Source organism: Rattus norvegicus, chromosome 7, assembly GCF_021556685.1.
Source record: "Rattus norvegicus strain SHRSP/BbbUtx chromosome 7, alternate assembly SHRSP_T2T, whole genome shotgun sequence".
Lineage (NCBI taxonomy): Eukaryota > Metazoa > Chordata > Mammalia > Rodentia > Muridae > Rattus > Rattus norvegicus.
Window position 1 is genome coordinate 130,950,596 of NC_141540.1, and position 13,234 is coordinate 130,963,829.

Consider the following 13,234-nt stretch of genomic DNA (forward strand, 5'->3'; position numbering starts at 1 on the left):
AAGTCGCCCTGAAGCAAAGGGCCGGTCGCCTGTTTAAATCTAGAAAGCATCAACCTTCCTTCATTACCCGCCAGAGACGACGGGATGAAATGCATTGTAACGAAGTTTCTAGCAATTCATCTCACTGGCAATGGAGAAGAGCGATAACCGCAAACAAATGCAGTCTGGCAGCTTGGAGGTTAGAAAGTTGGGAACACTCAGCGCCATCTGAAGATCAACAGAAGGTACAAGACACTTCTTCCTTTCACAGCCTAGCAGCGGCGGCAGAACCACCGGCTCCCTCGTCGGAGCCCTGACCCGCCCTCCCTCAGCCTCTGGCCACTCTGAGAGCTCCGAGCAGTGATTGACAGGAAAGCCGTCCGGTGCGTTGCATAAATGCTTCACTCCGGAAACAGTGACCCCACGCTTCCGTCCAACGCTCTCCCAGCATCCATTGCGTCCCGGCCCCGCTGTACTTCACCAGGCAGTACTAGGCCATAGATCCCGTGTTCCGGGCTCGGCGCTCCGGGCTTCCCAGGGCTGGGCCCGGGACGCGGCCTCCCGCCATGGCGCAGCTGGAGGGTTATTACTTCTCGGCCGCCTTGAGCTGCACCTTCCTGGTGTCCTGCCTGCTCTTCTCCGCCTTCAGCCGCGCTCTGCGTGAGCCTTACATGGACGAGATCTTCCACCTGCCGCAGGCGCAGCGCTACTGCGAGGGCCGCTTCTCACTGTCACAGGTTGGTTGGTCTCTGCTGGCCGGGCCCCGGGATGGACTCCGCACAGCCTGTGCCCTTACCTCTTCCCTCTGCCCTCCCAGACTTAAAACGTGAAGGGAGCTGGGTAGTGACTGTACCTAGCCCCGAGATTTATGGCGTATTTGTCAGGTGAATGCTTAAAGAGCAGGTAATGCCGGAAATTCGGACACCAGATTGTAGCACCTCACGGCAATTGACCAATTTGTCTTGCTAAGCCTTAGGACTAGAGACATGCAGGTGCCCCCTTGAAAATGCAGAAAAAAAACAAAAACACCCAAAGCTTACCTCTGAGGTTTTCCACTCAATGTTTTGAACGCGCAATGGAGAGTTTTAGGAGTTGATAGTTTTATTCTAACTTCATTCTTAGTTGTTGTTGTTTTTTTTTTTTTTAGGGAAAGGTACTGTTGTTTGGATTAAATTGGCAACTAGTCAGATTGCATCATTAAAAAAATACATATTTGACTACATAAATACACACAATGCGAAGATAAATATACTTTCCTTATCTGGTGAACACAGTATGGGTTGGCTACTGCTCCGAAACACAAAGTCTGTTGAAGAAAACCTGATTTCTTGGTACTGTTACTGATAACCTTTGCCATTTTAAGGATCACTCACCCGCAAAATAATAATAATAATTATGGTCTCTAATACACAGTGTGTTGCACGATGTAAAGCAAGGCTAAGCCCAAGGCCCAATTTGTCAGGTTTTGTGATTAGAAATCTTACAATGCAGCCTTTCTTGACACTTAAGGGTCTTAAGATCCACCACGGTTCTAACTATTGTTTGTATTATGGTTTGTAAAATTGGGAACTGGGCAATTTAGTCACAGAATATACCTTTTCTAAAGAGTGAGCCCTATTAGAAAGTAGAAGTGATTATAACTTACTTTCTGTTGGTTGTTGTCACTTTGATAATTGCAAACAGATTTGAGACAGGGAAGAAAATGTTCTTAAAATGGGGGCTGTGTTAGTAGCTCAGTGGTTGAGAGCCCCAGGTATTTTGGCAGAAGGCTATCAGACTTCTCTGTACCCACGCTGAGCTGCTCACAACCATCTAACCTCCAGGTCCAGAGGATCCCATGCCACCTTCTGGCTTCCTTGGGTACCTGCATTCAAATGTTGCAAATATATATACTTAGGTGCATGGACACACACACTAAATCTTAAAAATAAAACTTAAGAGATACCCAGTCTACTAGGTTTTACTTAACCATGTCATAGAATATCCTCTCCTAGTTCTTTATTATTGGAACAGATGAAACTTGATTTTTTTTTTTTGACATTTTATATTGACGGGATAATTACTGCTCTGCTTCACCGGCGGTCTTTTCTTTTTAGTGGGATCCTATGATTACTACATTACCTGGCCTGTACCTGGTGTCGGTCGGAGTGGTCAAACCTGCCAGCTGGATCCTTGGCTGGTCTGAGCATGTCGTCTGCTCCATCGGAATGCTCAGATTTGTCAATCTTCTCTTCAGTGTTGGCAACTTCTATTTGCTGTATTTGCTCTTCAGGAAGATACAGCCCAGAAACAAGGTAAGTGCAGAAGAAAAGTGTATAGCACTAAAGTCCACAATTAGGAATCGGCTTTACAAGACATGGAAGGAAATGTCCACCAGTGAGCATTTGTGTGTTTTTTAAAGCTAAGTGGAAATTCTCTACTTACATGGAGAAGATACTTGCATTTAAATACTGGAATAACTGTATTTGAAAATCCAAAGTAGATGTTTGTTAGTGAGTGAAACCAATTTAATAGTTCCATGTTTTCTTGAGGAACTTAGGTCCTCTTTAGTGGAAAGGAATTCTAGTTGAGTTTTGGTATGATTTCATAATCCATATCTTGGAGGTAGATTGTCTGGGTTTAAATTTAATCCTGGCCACAATTTATATTGTGACTTTTATGTCTTTGTCAATTTGAAGTAAGTTAAATCACATACCAAATAGTAGTAATACATTTGTCTCATTGAATTAGTGCTAAGAGTACAGGTACTAGGCTAGGACCTAATACACGATTTCAATAAATGTTAACTGTGGCAGTAACATTTAATAAGGTCTTCTCTGCAGTATGAATTATGAGGAGGTAGGCATAAAATACTGTAAGGATTTGGATGATACATGGCAGGAGCAGAGAAATACTGTCTCAGCCTGATGGAATGAAGGGAGGAAGGAAGGCTTTGTAAATAGCATTTATAAAACACAGGATTTTCAGAAGCAACAAGATGTACTATCTATATGCTAAGTTTACAAGCTGTTGTGGAACTTTACCTTGTGATCCACTGACTGATGGACGTAGGGGTCTCACTCTATAGCTCTGGTTGACCTCAAACTCTCTGTGTAGTTCTGGCTGGCCTAGAACTCACACAGATCAAGCTGCCCCTGCTTTCCAAGTGCTGAGATTAAAGGCACGAGTCAGCACACCTGGCCTGAGGAGGACTTTAATCAAAGAGATTCAAAACACTTAACTAAAATTGTCGGAAAAGAGAAAAGAAGACACTTGAGTTGGGAGTAGGCCTGCATGATTTTTTTAAAGGAAAAATACTTATAATTTTGTTATATAAAAAGTAAGCATTTCGTACGGCCTGCAGATTTCCCTTGTCTGTAGTGTAGAGATGTGAAGGGTTCTCTTTAAAGGGTGGTGGTGACGGCTAAGACCTAAGTTCAGGGTAGTGCAGCTGGCCACATCTTTACTGTGTTCCAGTCTCTTCGTTCCTCGGGTGCCTTAGTCCAGTGTCTTAGATCCAGTGACTACTAAATGATTTCTTCTGTGATTGAAAAGATTTTAAGCTATTAAGAGCTGTACCTCATTAGTATTTTAACAGTTTCCAAGCTGATTAATGTTCCTGACAATTACCTGAAGTATCCTTAGATGTTTGGTTGTGACCCTAGCCTTTAACGGCTGAGCCATCTCTCCAGCCCAACCAGAAGTATTCTTAAACATCATGTTACAAAGTTGGAAATACAATTCATTTAAATTAAGCTTCAGTGAATTTTTTAATAAATCTCATTAATTCAGCAAGAAAATGGCATGTTTAATTTATCCTAAAAATAATTTTTCTTTTTCCTTCAAGGCTTCTTCAAGTATCCAGAGAATCTTGTCAACATTAACCCTAGCAGTATTTCCAACCCTCTATTTTTTTAACTTTCTTTACTATACAGAAGCCGGCTCTGTATTCTTTACTCTTTTTGCTTATTTGATGTGTCTTTACGGCAACCATAGGACTTCGGCCTTGCTTGGGTTTTGTGGCTTCATGTTTCGTCAGACCAATATCATCTGGGCTGCCTTCTGTGCAGGACACATCATTGCACAGAAGTGCAGTGAAGCCTGGAAGACTGAACTACAGAAGAAGAAGGAAGAGAGGCTTCCCCCGGCTAAAGGACCGCTCTCGGAACTCAGAAGAGTTCTTCAGTTTCTGCTGATGTACTCCATGTCCCTTAAGAACCTGAGTATGCTTTTCCTTTTGACCTGGCCCTACATGCTTCTGCTGTTGGCATTTTTCGTTTTTGTGGTGGTTAATGGTGGGATTGTCGTGGGTGATCGGAGTAGTCATGAGGCCTGCCTCCATTTTCCTCAGTTGTTCTACTTCTTCTCCTTTACTGCCTTTTTTTCCTTTCCTCACCTACTTTCTCCGACCAAAGTCAAGACTTTTCTTAGCTTAGTTTGGAAACGTAGAGTTCAGTTCTCTGTGATTACTTTAGTCTCGGTATTTTTGGTTTGGAAATTCACTTACGTCCATAAGTATTTACTGGCAGACAATAGGCATTACACGTTTTATGTGTGGAAAAGAGTATTTCAGAGACATGAAATTGTCAAGTATTTATTAGTTCCAGCCTACATGTTTGCTGGTTGGGCTGTAGCTGACTCTTTAAAATCAAAGTCAATTTTCTGGAATTTAATGTTTTTTGTATGCTTGGTTGCTTCTACGGTTCCTCAGAAACTACTAGAATTCCGTTACTTCATTTTACCATACATTATTTATAGGCTCAACATGCCTCTGCCACCCATATCTAGACTTGTTTGTGAACTGGGTTGCTATGCAGTTGTCAATTTTCTAACTTTTTACATCTTTCTGAACAAGACTTTTCAGTGGTCGGATAGTCATGACATCCAAAGGTTTATGTGGTAGTGGCAGGGCTATTTTGAACTCTAAGAGCCTATTTCTACAACAGATGACTGGGTAAAGGAGTGTGGATTTCTTTTAAGTAAATTCAGGGAGACGAAAAGAATTACATTTGAGGCTAGCCTAAAAGCTTAGATAATGCTAATAAATTTGCTTGCAGTTGTCTTGAGAATCTTTTCAGAAGTTTGGGGATTTTCCGTGTATGTAGGGGACTGGGTGAGCTCCGTAGCACCAGAACCTGTCAACCAACTTCCTTTGTAAAGAACAGTGAAGAATGTGAAAACTGTTTACAAATAAATGACCTAGTGGTATTTCTGAGCAAAATTGCCAGATATTGCAGTAAATATAGCTCTGGTCTTAGTAACTTATGAACGAGATTCTGGGATGTCTATCTAGGAATTGGGTATTTTAACTAAGAATATAGAAGTGATGAAGCCATTTGAACTAACTCCTTATTTGAAGGTTTTGCAGGCCGAAGGTAAGCTGTGCTGATTATGACACCTTTTATAGATAATCTTTCTGAAATACTGCTCTGTTAGTTGTCCAGGGCTCCTGCACAAAACTGACCATAAACCTTGTGGCTTCAGAGTTTTTTCTCACATACGAATAAGCAGCACCTAAACTCGAGTGCTGGCAGAGCTCCTAAACTCGAGTGCTGGCAGAGCTCGCTCCTTCAGGAGACAAGAGTTCATTGTTCCTGTTCAGCTCACTCCTTAGAGGGGCCTTACTTTTAGACAGGTCCCTCCAGTCTGTCTGTGTCTGCACAGGACTGTCTCCACCGGCTTCTTGTGCAGTTAATGCCATTGGCTTTAGGGATCCTCTGATTCAGGGTAACGGTACCTGGAGACCCTGGATTATATCTATCACATTTTTAAAGTAAGTTCCCTTTCAGAGGTCCCACATCATTTTGGTGTGTGTGTGTGTGTGTGTGTGTGTGTGTGTGTGTGTGTGTGTGTGTGTGTGTGTAAGTAAGATGACCTTGATGAGAGCTTTTAAGTAAAAGTTAGTTTTTAAAAGAGAGGCCAAAAAACAACAACAACAAAACCCAGATGGCCAAGGTCATGTAATTTACATTTGTCCCTATTATCCAAACAAACCAGAACTCAGAAGGTGAGAGGTCATTGGTTTAGTTTCATTTTATAATTTAGGAAGCACTACTAGGCTCTGGGGTTTGCTTTGTCTGGGTTCCGGTTCTGTGCTGCTGTTTAAAGTTTGTTTATTGATTGTCACCATTGTTACAGACACTGTTGCTTAGTCCTGTGCTGAGAGTGTAAACACGGAAGTGTGACTTGGGCTTACTTAGCCCACTTCCTGAGCTTTACACACACACACACACACACACACACACACACACACACTCACTCCCCAAAGGAACAGAACCTTTTATTTTATTGGATAATGTTTTCTTTGAGTTTTAAATATGTAGTAAACTTTATACAACTTTAAAAACTACTTGGATAAAAGTTACAAGCATAGCCCTGGGTGGTCAGCCCGCACAGACCACTCTGATGCTTCGGAGGTTTGCTCAAGTGTAACAGTGACTGGTGTGTTAGCACATCAGAAAGCTTCATGACACTTTATTATGATAGAAGCTAAGTCCAGGAAGCAAACACTTGCAATTGAATAAAGCAAGTGCTGTCTGATGCTTAGTCCCTGGCTTTTGTGTCTGGGAACACAGAGGGATGGAGTGCTTCATCCCAGTAGTCTGCTGTAAGGAGGGAAGCACTTTGTCCCATGTAATGGAAGGAGGCTGCTTTCAGATATGTTGAGTCCCTTCAGAATTAGGAGACATCGTAGGGGTCTACAGAGAGAGAGAGAGAGAGAGAGAGAGAAAGAGAGAGAGAGAGAGAGAGAGAGAGAGAGAGAGAAAATAAGTACTGGTATTCTACACCACTTCCCATTATGTATTGGAAGTAGGACTTGGCATTTCAGACTGCAGTGCCATGGACTAAAAGGTGCTATTTAGTTGTTACTGTGATCTTAAAAATGGATGCATGTTGATACATTTGAGGTAGGGGTTTGGTTAATGTTGCTTGGGCAGTTGACAAGTTAATGGTCATTTGCTGATAAATTTCTCAGTCTTTTAACTCAGTATGTGAGAGAAAAAGGCTTCACCCGGCGGTTCACTTTTGGTTGTTCAAATTAACAGCCCCATCTCTGAAGTCATTTCACTTGGGAAAAAAATCCTTGCTTTTGCAAATGTAGATTGTATTTCTACTTTAATTTTTAAAAAGAATTATCAAGTAGTTTTCATTAGACTTAATTGATTTATTGATCATAAGAGGCTCAGTGGTTAAAAGCTTGAGCCCCCATTGCAGGGACCCCCGTGTGGTTCCTTGCCCCTAGGGCAGCCTCTAGGGCACTGACTGCAGGCTTCCAGCTCTGCAGCCTCCTGAACTCATCTGCTGTAAACACACTGCCCACCGCCTACTTCAGTTAAAAACTCTAAATGGTCAGTGTAGAAAATGTCAGCTGCTGAAGGGGTGTGGAGTGCGAGTTCTCCATCACTCTTCCAGTGGACATTTTAGAGCCTTTATGAAGAGGCCCAGGCTTGCCTGAGCTGCTCTAGGCTCAGTGGTCAGTTTTAGCAGCTCTGCTTTCTGTGACAATCCACAGGCATAGACTCACTTCCCAGACACATTAGAACGAGTGTGTGCACTGTACCTGCTTATATTTACACTTCCTTGGACAGCCTTCCCACGGCTGCGTCTCACCAAACCTTGTGGACATAGTGTGTTGTACTTTACACATAGTACATAATCTTGTACGAGGAATTTCTGTGCTCATGGACCATCTGTGTTTGTCGTTGTAAAACACCCACTGTAAACAGTGTGATTTACTTACAGGGAATAGCTTAGGATATCCGTGATGTATTTCTGGTGTGAACTTACCTGACTTGACATTGTGCTCATCTCCTTTGTCTGGAGAGGAGAGAAGGGAGTCCCAGCTTTCATTTATAACTCCTAGAGAGTAGACATATATTTTAGGTCAAGTTCAAACTGTATTCAGGTAAAATCATATCTTAGAGCAGTTAGAAAGCCTTTAAATGTTAAGACAAGTGTAATTTTAATGTATACAATATTTTGCATAGATGAACTTAAGATGTAGAAAAGAATGCCCTTGATTTTGGTTCCACATAAAAAAGACAGATTGTTGAAAGACAGGTGCTTGTTCCTGATCTCAGATGAGAATGTTATGTTTGAACTCTTGTTAGTACCTGGGGTGAGTCCTACCGCATTTCAACAGGATTCATGCTGTAGTACATATCTGTATGCTCATAAACATGCTGTTTGATGTATATCGAGTAAATTTGTATTGAATGGAGTTTTCAATATAGAAGGAAGCAGATATTCTAGAAAAGTATCATATAACCAACTTAATCTTAGGAAGCAAATGTGTTTTATACTAAGCCATCCTGACCCATCCTCTGCCTGTTTTCTGAATGTTATTTTCTATAGTAATGAATTTAGTCATGCCCGTTTAGTATGCGCCGTGTGCAATAGGCTTGATTCTAACAATGCCATTTAAATATGAAGTCATTCAGTAATTACAGTAAGTTTGATGACTTGTCTTTTACATTTCAATCAGTTAGAAACATCTTCTGTTTGGTTTTAGCTCTCTGATTTACTTTTCTTTGGGTGCATTTTAGGTATTTGAAGTCAATGGCAAAATGTTGCTGAGAAATATAAACAACTTAGTTAATGATGACATAATTTTAATATATCGAAATGATTCCAGCACTAAATTCCATAATGTTTGGAAGTTATTTCTAAAGTAAATTTGGTGATAATAGGTATCTAATAATCTCTTTTTATTATTTAAAATGAGATATTGATTAGTGGCATTCTCCATACCTTAGACACTGTTAAAGCAAAAGTAGGTAGGGTATATTTTTCTTTCAAAAAAGTAAATATATGGAATTTGCATTCAGAAATTTGATCAGTTCAATTTATTTGAGCCCTGTACTTTCACTGTCTTGCTCAAGATGAATAAGAATGAAAAGAATTACAGTAGTTGTCTTTCTCAATAGTGTTTTGCTGGTTCACACACACACACGCACTCACACTCACACTCACACACATCATAAAGCTGACCTTTTGCTATTTTGTTTCGCTATCAAAGCTGTACTGGTCTGACCTCTCATGTTATTGTGTGAGTTACAGGTTTTTAAAATCCTTAGGAGCCTTTTAGAGGAACATGTATAAAATGATAAACGCTTAGGTTTTATTACAAGATGAGTTGTTGAACAAATTGTTGATGTTTAATTGGAAAAACATAGCTCCCATAACAACAAGTTCTTACGGTTATTTGAAAGCATAATACATTGCTTTAAATGTAGATCAGTGGTCAACAAATAGGTTTTAACTCACAAAAACACCCTTTCTTAATTATGTTGTCTCTTTAGGGGCATAGAGCTCCCCTAAATAAGTTTTGTATTTACTGAAAACATTTCACTGGGAAAGCGTCAGTGGCTTGAGAGAGTAGATATGGGATAGTGTCTTTTCAAGGGTCTCAAAACCTGCCATTTTAAACGTGAGTTTATTGTAGTTCATGTTCTTTATATTCTTCGGTAAGTCAGGTTCAAGAATCTCTTGAAGTATTCTGCCTTTCATATATTTTGTTTCTGAAATAAAGTGGATGTTTAGCTTTCGTTAAGCTGGTTTTTAAATTGTGTCATACACCCAGCCACAGGTGGTGTAAAGTCTCAGCGCACCAGTAATGCAGTGTTTACCTCACATACGTTTGTGTTCCTTTGTCAGGAGAGAAGTGTATTTGGGTTTCCCCTGTAGTGAGGAATAGGAAAGTACTGTGTAATCAAATTTGTACTGAAATGTTTACTAGGTGATGACAGTGGGCTACATTTTAACGTATTCTTGTAATTTAACTTTTTCTACTAGTCTGGATTAAACTTTTTATAGTTTTGTATTGTTTTGAACCACAAAGATTTAGAATTCTCCACCTTCATTAATGATTATTTGTTGTTCAGGAAGGGTCTCATAATCCAGGCTAGCCTGGAATTTACAATGTAGCCAAGAAAGACCTTGAACTCCTGATTCTTTTGCCTCTACCTCTGGACTGCTGGGTTCCCGGCATGCCGCACCATGCCCAGTGTATGCAGTGCTGGGGAGCAAACACAGAACTTAGGGCAGCCGGCAAGCAGTCTGCCAGCTGGGCTGTTTCCTCAGCCCTGCTGCTTCTACTGTGGCCGAAAATGTTCCCTGGGTTCCATGAAGTGAAGGTAAATGTGAAACCAAAAGTCATTTGTTCCATGATTAATTGTGTCTCAGATGACGGAACCTAATGCACCCGGCCATGAAACTGTTTACCTCACAGACTGGGGGATGTTTCTGATAGTGATAATAGGTTTGGAAACAACCTGAACTGTCTACTTCTGTCTCGCTGGTTCTCAGGCCTCTTGTGTTAACTGTACCACATACACGGAGAGACTGAGGAGAGGGTGGGTTTTTGTCTCATATTAGAATAAGCAGAATGAGTATTTGTCTAATGTTACAAAGTAGCTGTGTGAGCTGCCTTTATGAGTGGGCAGCCTGACGAGAATCGGGCTCTTAGCTGCAGCTGAGATGGAGTAGTAGGAAGGACACTGAGTCTACCTTCCTTTTTGTAACATTTTGGAAAACAAATTCCATGGGAAATAGAACTCCACTACTTTTCTAGATCAGACAGTTGAGGCGCATACAGACTGTCTCTTCCAGAGCAGGCAGTCTCTCCCATTGTGTCATCACGGCCTCAGCTTGTTGTGTGAACACAAAATCTACAGCACGGGCTGAAGTTGTCAGCCCGATTAACAAGGAAGTAAAGATCTTTGATATCCAATAGAGATGTAGTTGCCTAAGAATTAATTTCTCAAAAGAACTTTGGAAATAAATGGTTGTTTTAAACTGATCTGTGATTTTTAAATAATCTTTTCTGAAAGAATTTGATGTTTATTTTAAATACGTGAATATATGTTTTAACCGTTTTTTAAGGTTTTACATTTTGTTACATTCAAAACTTAAGATGTTTGACTCTAAAATTGTGATTCATGTCATTTAAACTCTTGAATAAACCTATTTATAAGAATAAAAGCGTTTTAAATAGTTATTCCGTATGTTTATTTTATTGGTAAGGTAATTCATATTTTGTAACATTGTGCTCTCCTAACACGCTCCTAGTCCAGACTGAGGGCTGCTGTTTCCATCCACGCTGCTTCAAGCCATTTTCCTACCCAACTGTAAACTACTGATGTTGAACCAAAAGGAGTGTTAACATTCCAAGCATCTGTAGAAGAGCCCGTCACTTCCCTGGGTATCCATAATTCATAATACTGCCACAGTAACTAGGCAGGCAAGGTCCTGGATGGTCACACTGAGTTTCTGGCTAGGGTTTTCTTTGTTAGTCTAGCTCCATAGAAAAGCTGAAACTTACCAACACCTCTACCTTGGAAAGAATCAAACCTTGGACTTTGGCCATTACGAAGAGATTAATACTGCTGTGTTTTCACTCTTCGTGGGTGTGGACTTTCCCTTCACACCCTGCTAAGAGGTTACCCAAAGACATACAACACACATCTGGGGGCCCCTGTGACTCTATTCTTGGACACCATCTATTTACAGCTATTTTAGCAGTCCTAAATTCTGTCACAAGGTAAGTCGGTCATTTCAGATTTCTCAGGTATCCTCCGACCATGATATATAAATGTGTCCACCCAGTAAAATCTCTTATGTAATTTATTGAGTCTGGCAATTTCGTACATATGTAAAGTACATTCTGATTGGTGTAATCCCCCTCCCACTCTGTTGCCTGGGCAAGGCCTTTATGTGATTTTGAGACCCATCGAGTTTAAAGAGGATGACAGTGTGATCACATGAGCTTGGAGCTGTCAGCCTGGGGATCTGACCAGTGGGTACACAGCTGAAGACAAGACTGCCCTTCCATTGGCAATGGCCAGTAGAGCCATGGGCACCACAGGCGCCTTGAAAGGAAGGTAATGGCAGAGTTGTAGGACTCAGTTCATTTAGGGAATGAACAATTTATTTTTTCCACCTTTATTTATATAGCACTTAGCTACTGAAGATAACACTGAAAACAGATTTGATAAGTCTTTATGACTCTTCTGTTCCAGTCTTTGAGTTCTTTTCACTGCACCTCCTGTATCTGAAATTGTGGACATCTGGATCCTGAAATCCCTAGAATCTGTCAGTAGCAAGTAGTAGAGAAATGAGGGTAAGACTCTTATGATCTTTTCCCTCAATTCTATTTTTTTTTAAATTAATTTTGTTACCCTTATTTTTTTTTTATTTTTCTTGGATATTTTTTGTATTTACATTTCAAATGTTATCTCCTTTCCTCACTCTCCCATACCCCCTTACCCTGCTTCTATGAGCTCCCCCTCCCACCCACCCATTCCCACCTCAACACCCTGGCATTCCCCTACATTGGTGAAATGAGCCTTCATGGGACCAAGGGTTTTTCCTCCTATTAATGTTGGACAATGCCATCCTCTGCTACTTATGTGGCTGGAGCCATGGGTCCCTCCATGTGTACTCATGTATCCTCAATACTTGATAGAGTGCAGTAGATCCTTAGCAGGCAGCCCCAGCTGATGTGAAGTCATGATTCCAGAAGACAGCGCTTCATAGTCCTCCTTGTCTTTTGTCTCTTAGATTCTGTCTGCTCTCCTGTGATAATCTATGAGCCTTAGGGAAAGTCGTAGAAGTAGTTTTGCATTCACCAACATCTATTGCAAATATGTTTCTTTGGTCAGGGTTAAGGGTAGCATGGTTATTAACAAGTAGTTTGACAAAGATAATTTAACTACACAACAGTATTGGTTTGCCTTTGGGATGCCTAAGCCTTCTTCATCCATACACAGGCTTTATTATTAACACCATTAACAAGTTTTACAACGCCATGCATGAATACCTTCTTGTGGATTGGGCTTCACATCTAACCAGTGAGCAGAGCTGGTTACCCCACGACAGTTGTGCTACTGTTGTACCAGTGGATGCATTTTACCTGGAAGGTTGGTATTTTAATTCATAGACTTTACCTCTGGGTGTGATTATAGATACCCTCCACCCCAACAGCCTGTGTAGTTACATTTCAGTACCATGAAAACTAGCCAATAGGAAAGTAGCGTCTAGCACAGTTCCAGCATCACTTCTTAATCACTTGGCAACCAAGTGTGCTGTCTTAACCAATAGGGTCTTATTAACTAGTTCTGGTGGGTTATCAAAAAAGAGTAGCAAGAGTATTTTTGGGGAAATCTGAGGTATTCCTGACCCAACAATTCATAAGAAAGTCTCATGCCTGGTACTGGGGTTTTGTTTAACAATCCTTGACTTTCAGGAGCAATGTTACCCAGATGTATCCCAATGT

General features: G+C 40.9%; 1 protein-coding gene across 3 annotated transcripts; it reads left to right on the forward strand.

The window, feature by feature from the left end:
* The first annotated feature begins 451 nt into the window (after nt 1-451).
* Alg10 (ALG10, alpha-1,2-glucosyltransferase) lies at nt 452-10,957 on the forward strand. 3 transcript variants are annotated; one of them, XR_015623783.1, is made up of 4 exons: nt 452-716; nt 2,076-2,273; nt 3,806-5,455; nt 6,200-10,957. XR_015623783.1 is itself a non-coding variant. In NM_139101.3 (4 exon segments), coding segments are annotated over 3 exon segments (1,425 nt in total). In that variant the 5' UTR covers nt 452-545; the 3' UTR covers nt 4,862-6,699; nt 6,728-10,957.
* Nucleotides 10,958-13,234: the final 2,277 nt, after the last annotated feature.